Genomic DNA, 16,255 nt, shown 5'->3' on the forward strand with positions numbered 1-16,255 from the left:
ATTCAAACAGCAGTACAAAAAAAAAAAATTATGCTCTCAGTCCCAAGACTACTTTTCCTTTAGAACTTGTGCTTATAGCTAGCCTTTCTAACCTGCATTAACACTGCTAAGTTCTCTTCCACACACTGGGAGACACGGTCACCCTACCATTTTCCCCTTAAGTGCCCCCAGTGGTTATACACACATTTAACATTATCTCCCATAATGCAACTATTTACATTTAAACACACACTCCCTCCTAAACAGTAACGCGGGGTCATTACAGCATGAACAACTTATTTGTATTACAGATGTTTCCTGATCCTTTTTTCAGCACTGTGTGAGAATGCTCTATAAAAATAAACTGATCTGAATAATGTTAGAAAATCTACATATATAATGAAATAAGGCAACTGAGGAAAGGAAAGCAACAGAACTCCCAGGGACATGTCGTAGGGCCGGGCTCCAACCAGAACATTGTCGGTTCAGCTCCCAAAGGACACAATGCTGCTCCACGTTTACCTACCGTGCGTAACATGGTTCACATGGGCAGCGTCTCGAGGTGTGTGGAGGACCAAAGTGTCTTTATATCTGTTCATGTAACTGATGCTTCCCTCCAACACAACTTACACTGATTTCCCAATTATCAGGTCATTTTTATTGCGTCCACATAGGATAAGTACTTTGATTAAGGGTACTACAGCAAAAGGAGGGATTCAAACCTGGGTCTGAATGGTGCCCAGGTTATTTTGAAAAGGAGCATGTTTTTGAAAGGTCATGAAGTGTAATGAGCGTAGTTTCCACAGTGTATGTAATTGCGAGGGTGTGTCTGGGGTTCGAACGGGAGCAGTGGATGCATTACTGACCAGTTCAAACCCATTGCCTGCCTCTCTCGCCCGCAGGTGCTTCTTGAAGCTGGGCGAGTGGCAGCTCAGCCTCCAGGGTATCAACGAGAGCACCATCCCCAAGGTGCTGCAGTACTACAGCCACTCGACGGAGCACGACCGCACCTGGTACAAGGTGGGCCTGCCGCCCCGCACCCGTGCCCATCTCCACTGGGAGGAAGGGGTCATTTCTCAGCCATGATGGTTCCTTGTTTGTGCGTAGGCCTGGCACGCTTTGGCCGTGATGAACTTCGAGGCCGTGCTGCACTACAAGCACCAGAACCAGGGCCGCGACGAGAAGAAGAAGCTGCGACACGCCAGCGGGGCGAGCGGCACCAGCGAGGCGAGCAACAGCGACAGCGAAGCCAAGAGCGCCGAGCACAGCCCTCTGCCGTCGCCCGGCCAGAAGAAGGTCAACGAGGTGGGTGAGGTGGGTGTGCCGGGTGTGTCTGGTGTGCGAGTGACCCTTCGCTGACCTTACGCTCTGCCCTGTTCCCCAGGACCTGTCCAAGACCCTGCTGCTGTACACCGTTCCTGCCATCCAGGGCTTCTTCCGCTCCATCTCCTTGTCCCGTGGGAACAACCTGCAGGACACTCTGAGGTGAGTGTGTCCCGAGCGCTGCCACGGCCCAGGGGCATTCCTATCGCTCTCGTGCACAGGCATGAGGCACCAACCGCTTTCTGCATCACGTTTCACCACCTTGCATCAGGGGATTTGGCCAAAGCAGCACTCTGTTGAAAGGGGGACCCCTCATGGTCACGTGGTGCCGTTACTCCTTAGTGTCTGAACGTACAAATCAGCGTAAACACAAGTACATCAGCAACGGACAAAGAGCTTTGGACACAGACGCAGGATTATGGACACACAGCTTGTGTGTGACACCACCATGTGGCTGGTTCACATCCCTCCTGTAGCTCCTATTTGAATGTCACTCCTATAACAAAAATATAGATAACCATAGCAGATGGTGTTGGGCTCAATTATTTACGTTTGCATGTATTAATTTAGGAGACGCTTTTCTCCAACGCGACGTACATCTCATAGAAAATACAATGTGTTCATTATATTAGGAGAAAGCGATATAGTTGCACTCTTAAGTACAGTTAACGCCGCCAACAAGATCCTGAAGAACATGTGTGAGCACTGCAACACGCTGGTGCAGCAGGCCATCATGGTGGGTGGCCAAGGACACCGACACGGGACACACACACGCACACAGACATAGATGCACGAGTGGCTGGAGGAAGCATCGCGCCTCTACTTCGGCGAGCGCAACGTCAAGGGCATGTTCGCCGTGCTGGAGCCGCTGCACGCCATGATGGAGAGGGGCCCGCAGACTCTGAAGGAAACCTCCTTCAACCAGGTGGGCCGCAACCCCTCGGGAATCCGGAGCGTTTCGTGGAGTTTAGTTCGCTCTTTACGTTCACGTTCAGTCATTTAGCAAACGCTTTTCTACAGAGCCGCTTACGTGAGGGAGAAACCAAACGTGTTTCACAAGCGCACGGAGAGGCCGATACAGACAGGAGATTGCCAGAATCCACTGTGTGTGTGTGATGTCACCCTTTAAGCGAGCATGCGTCACATCTAGCTGCGTATGGCATTGGGAAAGAATACAGATGTGTTTGGGACAGGTAATGTAAATTTTTTGGAGTAGGTAGGAGATCCAGACAGTTCATGAACGGTGAGAGGGATTCAGCAGTTCTGAGTGGGAGAGGGAGGTCATTGCACCCCACTGGAGGTGAAACCAGGAGACTCGTAGCTTTTTATGCTACTTCATGTTAACCAGTCAGTTTGGTTACTTCACTGTAGTAAATAAACTATGTTACACCAATGGTGCAACTGCAGGGTCCCTGCTGCGACTTGATCCAGTGAGCTGTGTTTCTTTCACGGTGCTCGACCTGGTGACGGTCTGTAAACGCTGCCTTTCATTACCAACGAAGCAGCTTTTCGGTGATCTGTCCGTCTCCGTTCGTGCTGCTCCCGCATCGTTGACTCTTCCGAGGTGTTTGCTGTAAATGGTGGGCGTGTCTGTCTCTCAGGCGTATGGGCGGGACCTGATGGAGGCGCAGGACTGGTGCAGGAAGTACATGCGCTCGGGCAACGTGAAGGACCTCACCCAAGCCTGGGACCTCTACTACCACGTCTTCAGGAGAATCTCCAAGCAGCTGCCGCAGGTGAGATGCAAGCCGGCGACTGATCATCTCTTGCCCAAGACCCCCAGTCCCCAAACACTTGGAAACAACTTGTGACCCCTGCGTCATGAGCAATGACGTGGTGCCGCCGTTGTCCCTTCACCCCCAGCTCACCTCGCTGGAGCTCCAGTACGTGTCTCCCAAGCTCCTCATGTGCCGTGACCTGGAGCTGGCCGTGCCGGGGACCTACGACCCGAACCAGTCCATCATCCGCATCCAGTCCATCGCGGCCTCGCTGCAGGTCATCACGTCCAAGCAGAGGCCCCGCAAGCTCACCATCATGGGTCAGGGGAGATTTGCATGAAAATCACATCTTGAGACTGTCAGAAGTCATCCTTGCTGAGATTTTTGTGAGCAATTTAGGGTAAGTACTTTGCTCAGTGGTACTACAGCTGGGGGTTGGATCCAAACCTGCAACCTCTGTGTCCAAAGACAGCTGTTCTAACCGCTGCACTACCAGCTGCCCCATATTTTGGAATAATAAAATGCTGAAACGTTCATCTGTTGGACACATGACAGAGCAGAGTGGCGCATTCTCCTGAGAAATGGCTCTTGAAGAGATGGGTTTGAGACCTTTCTTGAATGCTGGCTGGGATTCAGCAGCTCCGAGGGACACGGGGAGTTGGACTGACCCCTTACGAGCTGCACTGCAAAATGACCGGACCCAGGGGTGCTCAGCACTCCCTCGCTCAGTCAATACTGGGGTAAAGTACCAGCCATTTCTATATGTGTGTGTAATAAAGTGTGGAATCTGGGGGAAAAAAGTGTGTGTGGTTTGCACAGTGCGCTGAGCTGAGCAAGTGCAGCTGTACTATGGTATAGTAACTGTCCGAAGTAGTGTTCACTACACATATCTATATACGTGTTCCTGAGACCCAAAATTCACAGCCAATTCTGCTAAAACGTCACCAAAGTCCAGTACAACAGACACACCCAGTACGAAACTTTTACCAGTGTAATTAATGGGGGTCGTGTCTTTGGTTCATGAGAATTCACCTTACGGTGGGTTTTTCAGGGTTGATTACCTTCCTAAGGAGAGGGAGGGGGTATAAATCTAGTATAACTGGGCAACTGCAAACAACTCAGTTTCTATCTCAGCGAGTAACTGACAGTCTGAGTGGCTGGAAGCAGGCAGTGTGTACATATGTGTGTGTGTGTGTGTGTGTGTGTGTGTGTGTGTGCGTGCGTGCACGCATATACCCTGGCACTGACACCCACTGAAGGAGTGAATGGATTCAGGCACGGTGGTTCCTGGCTTCTTGTGGGTAGTTTCTCCAAGGTCCACACCATCCAAGGCTTCTACAGAACACACACACAGAACACACACCAAGGTCAAAGGTTTTACACACTCGCGTTCCATGGATACAACTACTGGAATCATTTGGACAAGAGCCCTTGGCAAGATGAAGGAAATCACAGTAAAAGAAGCTGGTGACACAGCTGCCTTGCTGGGAATCGGAGTTTGTTAAACTTGAAACAAAACTATGCGTCTGCTGCTGATGTGAGCAAATCAGACAAAAGCGTGTCAACGGAACGTGGAGCAGATGGCGATACGTTCGCACACGAGGATCCGACCGACCGACTGACTGTCCTGCTGTGTAGGAGTCCGTTCTGGTCCTGGATCGTTTGTTCCCTTTGGTGTTTGCTGTGGATGGAGACACAGAGGCAGGGGTGTGACACACGATAATAAAAAAAAAAAAAAAAACACACAAACACGCACACACACACACACACACCAAACAGCATGCAGCACTTTGCCACACACTGCTTTTGTACGGCACAGCATCGAACACATCGTGAGCGACACCCTCAACATACCATGATCACGGAGTGTTTACGCACCTCCTGCCTGTGCATACAAATATGACCTCGCGTTACCGTGGTGAACTGCACTCTGGGTAAGGCGACGACCGGCCGAAACCCAGCCTGAAAGCAGCCGGCCGTGGGCGAGAATCTCCATGACGACCGCGGGGTGTGGATTCCTTAACTAAGTCTGAATTGGCTGCTGTGGTCGAAGTGGACAAACACTCACTGTCCATGAGCCTCCAGTTGAGCAGCGGGTCGTAAACAAAAGCCTCCAGCACAGCCATGACGCTGTCCCTGTGCTCACGCAGCACCTCCATCACCGTGTGACACGTGATCCGGTAGTTTCCGTCAAGACCCGTCACCTGAGCGAGCGAGCGAGAGAGAGAGAGCTGAGGGGCTCCGTTCCGTAACCCTCAAACCACGAGAGAGGTGGCCGATCACGGCACTTACCTCCATGGCGTTGGTGAGCATCCTCGTGAGCCTGAAGGGGATCTTTTCGGGGAATTTCTCCCTGGTCATGGCAACCTGGCAGCGGGGGAGGGGCAGTCACTCCGACAACTCCACGTAAAGAGAGGAGTTAAAATGCAGAAGGGCGAAAAAATACCTCAAAGCAGTCGCCGAAGTCAATGTGGAGGATCTTCCCGCTCAGCCTGTCCAGCATCAAGTTAGACGGGTGCCTGAGGACACAGCACAGCACACCACGGCACGTGGCCCTTCAGCACTGACCACCAGGGGGAGCAACGCTTGAAGATCTGGACTCGGGACTGAAAAGTTCCCCCAAAGAAGTCCAGCCTCTCACTGCCGCACTCTCTGAAAGGTACTTAGTCTCACTGGTGAAGAGTCTCGGACCCTGGCAGCAGCGTAACACGTAGGTAGACCCTTCGTCACGTTAGTGCGGCGCGACCTCACCTGTCTCCGAGTCCCAGGATGTAGCCCACCATGGACATCACGGCGAGGGAGCGCGTGTAATTGGTCCGCCTGTCGAACCAAACCTGCAAACGACCAATGAGCTTTCCAGTTAGCCACACCCTCAAAGGGAACACACCAATCACACGGCGAGAAACCTGAGGGGCGGGGCTTCTACTCCAGAGCGCTCCAGCCACCAGCTAATTTTTGAAGTAAAATGTACTGAAAGAATGTGATGTTGGCGCCATCGTTCAGGCGTTGATCGGGTAGCAAACCGATAACGAGAACCGGACGAGGTGGGTTCGCCCACCTCGGAGCTCGGACTCTTCAGCCACAGCAACTTGGCCAGGTCATCCCCGGCCGTGTTGTTCACAGCGTGTTCGAACACCTCGACCTTCTCCATGAGCGTCAAGTGGTCGTAGTCCGGCGCCATCTGAACGGAGCCGGGGGACGAGAGAGAAGGACGAGGACAAGTTCTGAACGTCAGTCGGGAGCTGCCTGGGTCCTGGACCGTCCCTGTTTATTATTTTTATTTATTCTGCCTCTTCAGCTCATTGTCAGGGCTGGAAGGTTGTTCATAACTTCGCCATTTTCACAAAAATCCAGAGCCATTGAAAGCTTAGTAATACAGACATCCCTCAGTTTATTCCCTGGTTACGTTTTGTAGACATTTCAGGCACAGATGCAGTAAATGAAATTATCTAAAACTACAATATCCTTATAACTTGTAACTACATTACACACACACACACACACACACACATTTTCAGAACCGCTTGTCCCATACGGGGTCACGGGGAACCGGAGCCTAACCAGGCAATTCAGGGCGTAAGGCTAGAGGGGGAGGGGACACACCCAGGACGGGACGCCAGTCCGTCGCAAGGCACCGCAAGCAGGACTCGAGCCCCAAACCAACCAGAGAGCAGGACCCAGTCCAACCCACTGCACCACTGCGCCCTCCCAAGTACATTATTACTAATTAAAATTAATAAAAATTTGTTGTGCCCACAAACTCCAATTAAACGCTGACGGATGACCCATGCAACCCATAAACATGTACACGGCTCGTCGACTCTCCAGACACAAACTGTAAACACCGTGGAAGCGAGCTGAATTAAGGCGGCCCCACACTCCTGTTCTGTCCGAGTGCCCTTCGCTGCCCTCGGTCATATTTTTGCTACAACTAAATATGAAATGTGTCTTAAAAAAGATAAGCTCGTGTTCGATATAGAGGAGGATGTGCGATTGTAACCACTGTGTAGTTTGCTTGTTCGACGGCGCCTCTCCTTGAGGAGGTCGTACCCTCAGCATGATGCGGTGCTCGATGTTCAGCAGGATCTTCTTCTTCTCGCGGTAGTCCCTGATGAGGGCGTGGAGCGTGTCGCAGTGGGGCACCCAGCCGATCAGGCCCGAGTTGGTGGAGAGCGGGATCACGGCGTAGCGCTGGATGCTGAGGAAGGGCCGATCACAGCTTACACACGTGGACGGCGGAGCGGAAGGGGCGCGTCGCCAGGCGTACCCAAGCGCCAGCTGGCTGCGGCGATGCTCGGATTTGCGGGTACCTGAGGTTCTTGCGCAAAGAGGCCGGGTCGTTGGCCAGCAGCCGTGGCTGTTTCTCAGGGGCCGTCGCACAAATCCCACCGTTGGTCATTTCGCGAGGCCCATTGCTGCACTTTCCTCCACGTCGGTCCTGGCTTTCCCTGTAGCGTCAGCTTCTTTTCCATGGTCTGCCATCGTCGACTTGTATCTGAGTGAACATTCGGGAGAGAGCTGCATCTTACTCGTGGTGCCACAGGCCTCGTCTTTCACACCATCTCGATTTTTTTTTTTTTTTTTTCCTTAGAATTCCTTACGGATCAGAATGGATCACGAGCCCACCAAGGGTGTCTGGTTCAACACACTGTCCAACTCGAAAGGAATAAATTCATTTCTGGTAATTAAAATCTTTATTCAATAAATAAATAGATCCTAAACTTTAATAAAATGTAAAATAAAACAATAAAAATCAATAAAACCAGCTAATACAAAGACTGCATGACAGAACCTTCAAGACCCCAAGGCTTAAAATAATGAAAAATTAAAGGAACTTTCCCGGTAACTCCAATACCGCTCAAGAGGGGCGGTCCCCTGGCCTGTTGACAGGGTGTTACCATACACCTTACCTGCCTACCTTGGGTGTTTCTCTATTCACAACACGTCTCCCCGTTAACATTTTAGTGGAATAGGTGAGTGATAAAAATGCGTACTGTATGCAAAATTAAAAAATAACAAGCACAGCAAACTACTCTACACTACACTAAAGTAAACCTAAAATAAATAAATAACAATAAATAAATTGATTACTATAAACACATCACAAACATTGTCATTAACAAGTGACTACTTGAAAGTGCAATAAGTGCTATAAGTTGAAAAATTTGCAAATTAAAGAAAATGTGCCATAAAGGATAAAAAACCCTATGCCTCACATAAAACACATAACACACCACAAAACACAACACTTACACTCACCTATAATACAGGTTGCAGTATTTTGTAAGTGCGAAAGGACGTGTGTTACTTACCCAAGGATGGAGGATCTGCCACAGACCTGTGGGGTTACAGCCAAAAGAGGCCCTTCCACCTCTCTTGGACTTCTAAGTATCCCCATTGTGTCACATCTTTCCCCATCCTAAACGTTAGGTTGGTCTGGATGTTATGATACACACCCTGGACGCCCAAGTATACCCATCTGGACCAGCTGGGTTCTTGCGTTCCAAAGAATTTGCTTGGCTACCCTGATCACCACCACATCTGGGCAGCTGCTGCCTTCTGAGTGCCAGGGTTCCATCCCCTCAAGACTTTGTCGTACGTCAAAACCACCTGCGGCTCGATCTTCCTGCACAGGCGAGTCACCAAACGCTAGACCTTCCGCACCTGTCCGCAGTCCCAAAAGGCGTGTGGGAGAGTTTCACTCTCACTGCACTGGAATCACGGGAGGAGTGGGTGGCTGGTCAGTTCGTGCCTATAGAGGACTACTTTAACCGGCAACATACTTTGTAGACAACGCCAGTTCAAATCTTGAAGGTGTTGGTCGAGCTCCTTTGGCTGAATCCTCCTCGAGCCCCAGAAGAACTCGAGTTCCTCTCCTCTCGACCATGGCCTTAAAGTTTACTTTACCAGCGCTACACATGAAGGTTGTTGGCTCGAAATCGCCAAATACTCATTCAGACTAAACTGATGTAAATCCACCTGGAGTAAAGTAACTGGTCATACAGGTTTTGTATGATGGGGAAACACAGTGACACAGCGGTAGCGCTGCCACCTCTCAGTGCCTGGGCTGTTTGGGTGTAGCTTCAAATCCGACGTAGTTGGTTGAGAGTTTGCATGTTCTTCCTTTGTGTTCCCACTGGGTGCTCTGGTTTCCTCCCACTGTCCAAAGACAAGCAGCTCAGGTGAACTGGACACTCCTGTAGAGTGTGTGTCTCTGTGTCTGTACTGAAAGATTTATCTATTTTCACAAGCTGCATGTCCTCATCAGGGTTAGTGTTGGTCTCGAACCCATCCTGGAAGGACTGGGGGCATGGCTGGGGGGGGGTTGCCATGGATGGGACACCATCACATCACAGGGTAGCCTCTCATACACACACCGTGGGCAATTTTTTTATTGCTTATAATAATAATAATTCATTGCCAGTTCATCTGAACTACATCTCCTTCAGATGTGGGAGGAAACCAGAGCACCCAGAGGAAACCCTCACAAACACAGAGGGAACATGCAAGCAGAACAGAGACTGAGTTACATTGGAACTACATCTCAACAGCCCAGGAACCACAAGGTAGTAGTGCTACCTGCTGCACCACTGTGTCCCTTGTACTGAGAGAATAATAACGATATGATTTTCAAACAGCTTTAATAATGTCTAAAGAAGTATTGCTGACAGAGAGCAGAAAAATAAGCAGAATGTCTGAAAAGAACAATACAGGAACACACACAGGTTTCCTCCTTCAGTTTGAGCTCAGCTCCTCTTTTCTCTCTCATCTCAGAGAACACAGTTTCACTTTAGATGACAAACGAACCCAAAACCCAGGATAGAGGAGTTCAGTGAATGTGGTCTGGACTCTGTGGAGGAGGGTCATTGTGTCCTTAGAGACACTGTAGAAGGACAGAGTTCCTGCCCTGTGATCCAGGTAAACTCCTATTGTGGAGGAAATGGGACCAGATACTTCAGTCTTTACATTATTGTGATAGAAACTGTAACTGGAGGGAGAGCAGAACAAACTCCAGGACTTCTTATTGAATCCAAAGATATAGTCAATACCTTTTCCTTTCCTGTTGGTCCCTTTATATGACACTGCTATATCAATCCCATCATCTCCACTCCACTGAAGTTCCCAATAACAGCGTCCAGACAGACCCTCTGCACACAGAACTTGGTAATAGTAATCAAATCTCTCTGGATGATCAGGATATGACTGTATTTGTTCTTCACGGGTCACCACTGTGTTCCTCTCAGACAGACGGAGGTTTTCATTCACTGTATTTGTGTCCAGTGTGAGCTGACAGGCATCTGATGGAGGAGAAACAGAAGAAAAGAGTTTTTGCCTTCAGTTGATCTTCATTTTAACCTCGATTTACTGTAATATTACCTGTAAGTTACAGCTGTATTGACTAGCGGCAAATAAAATGTTGGTAATTAATGTGACAATTTATACAACGTAACAACTACATTTACTGCACTTGTTGAGTGAATTTGTGGAGAAAGTGCACTTTGTCCTAAACATACTATTACTCTGGTACATTTCTGTAACTCAGACACATCAAGTTCAAGTTGTTTTTATTGTCATTCCTCTATTTAGCTTGTATCCAGTGGAACGAAATGACATGTCGTTTCTCTGGACACCATGGGAACAACAGGACAAAACAAAAGGGCTGTACTGAAAGCAGTGTGTAGTGTATGGAGTCCTGCTGGATTAGCGTTTACTGTTTATGTGACACGTGAGACTTACGAAGTGCTGAGAGGACAGAAATGTGCACAAGACGGATTTCCCGCCACGTGTGAAAAACACTTGTGGAGACACTATAGTCCAACGGAGCTACTAATAATGCTACATGAAGCCTCAACTGGTGACTCTGTGACGACGGACGAATCTCTCACTGCAGCTCTTTATTATGCAATCACATCAACTCCCGCCAGTCTCTTTCTGAGCACGTGACTTCATATTGTGTGTTTCATTGGTCATCCCATTTACGGCGTTTCTCTAAGCCAATGAAATTACTCTCAGATTGAACCAGTAGTAACCCTGCTCTACATCAGCTGATTTATTCTGTTATTCTCATTGGCCAAGATGCACTGTCAGTCATTTTCACTTTCCAGAATCAGTTCTGCTCATACTTTACCACACAATCTTAAGAAAAGGGCGCTTTAAATAATCAGTGACAGTATAACTGGAAATATACCGTGTTAGTGAGTGAGAGGGAATTGGTAGTGCAGCAGTGAGTGTCTTTCACAAGGACACTAGAGCAGCGGGAGAAATTACAAGTGAACTTTGCTAACTGCTACACTGCCTGCTGTCACACTGTCGTCATGGTGACGGAATATGACGCATCATATCATGGACTATGACACGTGTGTGTGTAATGTTCATGAGAAAGGAGCAGTGTGTTAAAACCGCATTTTCTCTGCGCAAACACACACTAAACGACAGTCACAGTGAGTTGAGCACAAGGAGTAACAAGAATCACATTTTGTGTCTTACTGACAAATTAATAATGAACTTTATGTTCTAAAATATCTCTGAAACATAAGTGAACACTGGAACTAGTTTTTACATACAGTAAAAGCATTATTGGGTTAAAGTATTTTAACTTGTTCATAAAAGTTACTTCAAAAAGTTTTAGTGTATTAATTTGACACTTTTACTGTAGTTCATATCTGGATGAGAACTTTTACTTGAGCTGTTTTTGAAGTAAAGACACTTCTATTTGAGTTTTGTTTCTCACTATTATACACACCTCTGTGAATCACAGCACTGAAATACTGAAACAGACACATCTGTCCACATAAACTCAGGGAAATCATGGAAACTCCATACAATTAATGGCGCAACATTTAGTCTTAATCACAGGTACGTGTGTGTGTGTGAACAGACTTACAGTGTAAAAACTCTTCTCTGGTCCTGGGTTCCGTAATCTGTTGTTTTTTCACTAGAAAGAGATGAAGAGAAACAGAGAGGTAAGTGAATGGGATTCACCTCTGGTCCTGTGTATATGTATGTTTCCTGTATGGTTTCATTTCTACTGTTGTGGAGATCAGAGTTTCACTAAAGACACACTCACATGGACTGGGCTTTGAGACATTCACAAACATTACTGTAAATCCATGTTCTTTATATAATAACTATGTACAAATGTGTTTTATGAGAAACAATGTATTACATCATGTGTGTATGATGAAAATGTATTTATTTCTGTACCAACCTGTTTGGGAGATCTCTGTGAATTTGTTCTTACAGGCTTCCTCTAGTTGGGCTTTGAGATCACAAAGAGCTTTCTTCACATCTCCAAAAGAGCAGTGTGGGTCCACAGGGATGGTGGGTAAGTGTACAAAGTGTACAGGTCCAGGAGGGACACAGAGAGACTGGAAACTCTACACACACAGATAGAATGAGTGAAAGAAGCATCTCCAGCTCACATCCTTTAAGTGTATCATATAAATGTATCACACATGCTGTGTTCTCCAGTCTCATAGAAAAGCAGTGTTGTTACCTGTAGGAAATGGATGTGATCCTCTGTGTGTGAAAGCTGCTCCATCTCAGCATCTCTCCTCTTCAACTCAGCAATCTCCTGCTCCAGTCGCTCCAGGAGACCTTCAGCCCGACTCAGCGCAGCCTTCTCCTGAGCTCTGATCACATCTTTGAGCTCGGAGCGCCTTTTCTCAAGGGAGCGGATCATCTGGGTGAAGATGCTCTCGGTGTCCTCCGCTGCTGCCTGTGCGGAGCGCTGTTAGAGACACACAGAGAGGAGGGAGCCTGTTTATTCCCCACAGTGTGACTCAGTGCGATCGAGAGCCACAGCACTGGAAAGTGGTCCAACTGTGGCCTCCTCACTGTGTGACTGGAGGAGAGCCCTGACTGAGCCCTCAAATGGCTCTTCCAGCAGCCAGCTGAGCTGTTGTCTTCTCCTCTGCTCCATACTCACTGTGAGTGAGTCCACAGCCTGTCTCAGGTCCTGCACCTTCTTCTCTCTCTGCTGGATCCCTTCCTGGAATTCATTCTGTGACGCTTTTAGATGCTTCTGCGGAAAGACAGAAATACAAGGATGCCTCATTCTACAAATACTAGAGTTACAAATTTTCAAACAGACAGACATTTTTTAAGATTTTAATTTCATTTACTGCACTGTTCTTTTTTTGTGATGGAGTCAAAATTACCTGCAATTCCTCATTTCAACAGTTGAAAGCAAAACACACTCAGAAGGAAACACAATTAGAGCCGAAGGACCACATTCCATCTTCTCAAGCTTTTACAACGTCAATTTGTGCAAAGTTAAAATTTTAAAATTAGATGTCGTACAAAGTACTTATTATTTAACTTATTGATCATACCTGTTCATCGGTCCTTCCTGCAGAAGCTGAGACTGTATCATGTCCTCTGTGTTCGTCCATCACACACAGCAGACAGATACACTGATGATCAGTACGACAGTAGACCTCCAGCAGTTTGTCATGTTGGGAACAGACCTTTTCCTGAAGGTTTCCAGTCGCATCAGTCAGTTTGTGTCTGTTCCCGGGGATCAGTTCATTATGAAGTTTGAGGTGAGTTTCACAATAAGAGGCGAGACACACCAGACAGGACTTGAATGCTTTGAGTTTTCTCCCAGTACACACATCACACACCACATCTCCAATTCCAGCAAAACAGTGTTCAGGAGGAGCAGCTTGGAGTTCTGTCTTCTTCAGTTCCTCCACCACCTCAGCCAGTATGGTGTTTCTGCCCAGAACAGGTCTTGAGCTGAAGGTCTGTCTGCACTGAGGACAGCTGTAGACACCAACATGATCCTGCTGGTCCCAGCAGCCCTTAATACAGTCCATACAGTAACTGTGTCCACAGGGAATAGTCACTGGATCCTTCAGTAGATCCAGACAGATTGAACAGCTGAATCTGTCCTGATCCAGATGAACTCCACCTTCTGCCATTTTACTGCACACACAGAGGACAGAGCTCAGTTTCGTTTCTCTCTTCCTGTGTGTGTCGCAGTGGGACGTATTTCCTGCTTCTGCTGCAGGAGGTGTGGTGTTGGACTGAGACCAGACTGGGAGGAGCAGGATGAGCAGAGAGTGGAGTTTGACTCGCAGAGATTCTCACGGACTCCTTTCTGACTCTTTACACTGTCATATATTCTCTGTGTTTTACTGCAGAAACAAGAGTCTCATTGTTTTAGAGGGAAACTTTCTAATCCTGACACATCTTATGTTCTGCAGTCTTTTTAACATCATGTGGTACCTGAGTGTTTTATTATAACAAGCAAAATGCTGAACCTTCGTGTCACGACTGCAGGGTTGTCTAGAGATTTAGTAGAGTGTTACAAAGTTCTGTACCATGTTATGGATTATGAATCGATTAATCAATCAATGGTTTATTCATCAAATCCACAACAATGCAGCGTACAACAGTGGTTGCTGGCAATGAAATGTCTTTTTCTGCAAGCTCGTGGCGGGGGCATTAAAAAAGCAACAACATAGATTAAAATTACAAATGAGTTAAAAACATTTGCAAAATTCAACACAATAGGAGTTGGGTAACACTAATAACTATTAAGTAAAACTATTCAATGAAAAGGGGGTGCGGTGGCGCAGTGGGTTGGACCGCAGTCTTGCTCTCCGGTGGGTCTGGGGTTCAAGTCCCGTTTGGGGTGCCTTGCAGCGGACTGGCGTCCCGTCCTGGGTGTGTCCCCTTCCCCCTCCGGCCTTACCCCCTGTGTTTCCGGGTAGGCTCCGGTTCCCTGTGACCCCGTATGGGATGAGCGGTTCTGAAAATGTGTGTGTGTGTGTGTGTGTGTGTGTGTGTGTGTGTGTGTGTGTGTGTGTGTGTGTGTGTGTGTGTGTGTGTGTGTATTCAATGAAAAAGGGGGTGTGGTGGTGCAGCGGGCTTGATCGGTGCCTGCTCTCTGGTGGGTCTGGGGTTCGAGTCCCGCTTGGGGTACCTTGTGATGGACTGGTGTCCCATCCTGGGTGTGTCCCCTCCCCTTCCAGCCTCATGTCCTGTGTTGCTGGGTTAGGCTCTGGTTTGCCATGACCCCACTTGGAGGAAGTGGTGTGTGTGCGTGTGCGTGTGCATGTGCATGTGTGTCTGTGTCAAGCAGGGTGACGTGTCCTCCTCAACGGTACCACGGAGCTGAGTTGCTTTGCTCACACTTGCTGCTGGGTGGCAGCAAAAACAAAGAAAGAGTACCTTAATTTGACATACACACACACACATTTTCTGAACCGCTTGTCCCATACGGGGTTGCGGGGAACCAGAGCCTAACCCGGCAACTCAGGGCGTAAGGCTGGAGGGAGAGGGGACACACCCAGGATGGGACGCCAGTCCATCACAAGGCACCCCAAGTGGGACTCGAACCCCAGACCCACCGGAGAGCAGGACCCCAGTCCAACCGACTGTGCCACCGCGCCCCCCTGATTTGACATGTACATACAGTATATTCCTCATTATATTCATACTGTATTATTCACATTAATTGTTCATGATTTGTTTGCCTCTGGCAGCAACGGTAGAAAAGCCACGTGTGTTGATTCATCCTCTTACATGACACAGTATTTTAGTATTTTTTGCAGCAGAAGTTACAACTGCGACGGATTGTGATCCGTGTTTGCATGTTTTCCCTGTGTCTGCATGGGTTTCCTCTGGGTGCTCCGGTTTCCTCACACAGTCCAAAGACATGCTGTTCAGGCCCCCTTAGTGTGTGAGTGACACAGAGAGAGTGTGTTTCACTGGTGTATGGATGAGTGACCCATTCTAAGTAGTGTATCTAGCAGTGTGAGTCACCTTGGTGAATAAGGTGTGAGGGCTAGTAACATTACACAGTATCCATTCAAGTCGCTTTGGAGAAAAACGTCTGCTAAGTGAATAAATGTCAATGTAAATATAAATGTGTTACCCGCGGACCCGCATTTAAAGTAAAGTTGAAAAGCAACGCAGTTCCGTTTGTAGTTTGGGAAGAAGCCGTTGGAAAGTGAGGGACGCAGAGCTACTAGTGTGCGGGGCGGGTTCGGAGCAACACGTTGAGTCCAGTTATTACAGGGCAGTGTCAAGCGATCAAGCGGTCAAGCCGCGGTCAAGCGGTCAAGTGGTGCGGCTCACAGCGCCCATTGGAGCGAACTGGCGAGGAGAAGCGCCCTTGTTTCACTTTCACTTTGTTTACATGTGTTTCGTTCAGTGAGTTACACTTTTCCTCTCCGCCCCCTTTTCTCCCGACACACACACACACACACACACACACACACACA

General features: G+C 48.2%; 4 protein-coding genes across 4 annotated transcripts in view; 2 read left to right on the forward strand and 2 right to left on the reverse strand.

Moving 5' to 3' along the window:
* The window catches only part of mtor (mechanistic target of rapamycin kinase), an 84,053-nt gene extending 80,612 nt beyond the window's left edge, over positions 1-3,441 (forward strand). Inside the window, exons 45-47 of the mRNA XM_029249920.1 lie at positions 2,108-2,227; positions 2,904-3,038; positions 3,166-3,441. Of these exons, the coding sequence (XP_029105753.1) occupies positions 2,108-2,227; positions 2,904-3,038; positions 3,166-3,360 (450 nt within the window). The 3' untranslated portion in view covers positions 3,361-3,441. The remainder of the gene's footprint in view (positions 1-2,107; positions 2,228-2,903; positions 3,039-3,165) is intronic.
* Positions 214-1,713, forward strand: LOC114909882 (serine/threonine-protein kinase mTOR-like). Its single transcript, XM_029249925.1, has 2 exons — positions 214-999; positions 1,087-1,713. The coding sequence occupies exons 1-2, from the start codon at positions 757-759 to the stop codon at positions 1,336-1,338; spliced, it is 495 nt and encodes a 164-aa protein (XP_029105758.1). The 5' UTR covers positions 214-756; the 3' UTR covers positions 1,339-1,713.
* Positions 3,442-4,037: 596 nt separating the features above from the next.
* LOC114909881 (serine/threonine-protein kinase mTOR-like) lies at positions 4,038-7,554 on the reverse strand. The gene is made up of 9 exons (XM_029249924.1): positions 7,331-7,554; positions 7,071-7,218; positions 6,079-6,201; positions 5,772-5,854; positions 5,467-5,539; positions 5,313-5,387; positions 5,089-5,224; positions 4,636-4,701; positions 4,038-4,355 (listed from the first exon to the last, which is right to left on the reverse strand). The coding sequence occupies exons 1-9, from the start codon at positions 7,417-7,419 to the stop codon at positions 4,111-4,113; spliced, it is 1,038 nt and encodes a 345-aa protein (XP_029105757.1). The 5' UTR covers positions 7,420-7,554; the 3' UTR covers positions 4,038-4,110.
* Positions 7,555-9,414: 1,860 nt separating this feature from the next.
* Positions 9,415-13,980, reverse strand: LOC114909879 (E3 ubiquitin/ISG15 ligase TRIM25-like). Its single transcript, XM_029249921.1, has 6 exons — positions 13,355-13,980; positions 12,949-13,044; positions 12,517-12,750; positions 12,229-12,397; positions 11,905-11,955; positions 9,415-10,318 (listed from the first exon to the last, which is right to left on the reverse strand). The coding sequence occupies exons 1-6, from the start codon at positions 13,943-13,945 to the stop codon at positions 9,786-9,788; spliced, it is 1,674 nt and encodes a 557-aa protein (XP_029105754.1). The 5' UTR covers positions 13,946-13,980; the 3' UTR covers positions 9,415-9,785.
* Positions 13,981-16,255: the final 2,275 nt, after the last annotated feature.

Source organism: Scleropages formosus, chromosome 2 (genome assembly GCF_900964775.1).
Source record: "Scleropages formosus chromosome 2, fSclFor1.1, whole genome shotgun sequence".
NCBI lineage: Eukaryota > Metazoa > Chordata > Actinopteri > Osteoglossiformes > Osteoglossidae > Scleropages > Scleropages formosus.

Excerpts from the sequence above, each read along its gene's own strand:
- LOC114909882 (XM_029249925.1), top strand. The coding sequence starts at position 757 with ATGAAGTGTAATGAGCGTAGTTTCCACAGTGTATGTAATTGCGAGGGT. Across the intron at positions 1,000-1,086 it reads ACGACCGCACCTGGTACAAG|GCCTGGCACGCTTTGGCCGT; the intron begins GTGGGCCTGCCG and ends GTTTGTGCGTAG.
- LOC114909881 (XM_029249924.1), bottom strand. The coding sequence starts at position 7,419 with ATGACCAACGGTGGGATTTGTGCGACGGCCCCTGAGAAACAGCCACGG. Across the intron at positions 5,388-5,466 it reads ACTTCGGCGACTGCTTTGAG|GTTGCCATGACCAGGGAGAA; the intron begins GTATTTTTTCGC and ends CCCCGCTGCCAG. Across the intron at positions 4,702-5,088 it reads CAACTGGAGGCTCATGGACA|CAAACACCAAAGGGAACAAA; the intron begins GTGAGTGTTTGT and ends CTCCATCCACAG.
- LOC114909879 (XM_029249921.1), bottom strand. The coding sequence starts at position 13,945 with ATGGCAGAAGGTGGAGTTCATCTGGATCAGGACAGATTCAGCTGTTCA. Across the intron at positions 13,045-13,354 it reads CAGGAAGGACCGATGAACAG|AAGCATCTAAAAGCGTCACA; the intron begins GTATGATCAATA and ends GTCTTTCCGCAG. Across the intron at positions 10,319-11,904 it reads CAGAGAAGAGTTTTTACACT|ATGCCTGTCAGCTCACACTG; the intron begins GTAAGTCTGTTC and ends CTCCTCCATCAG.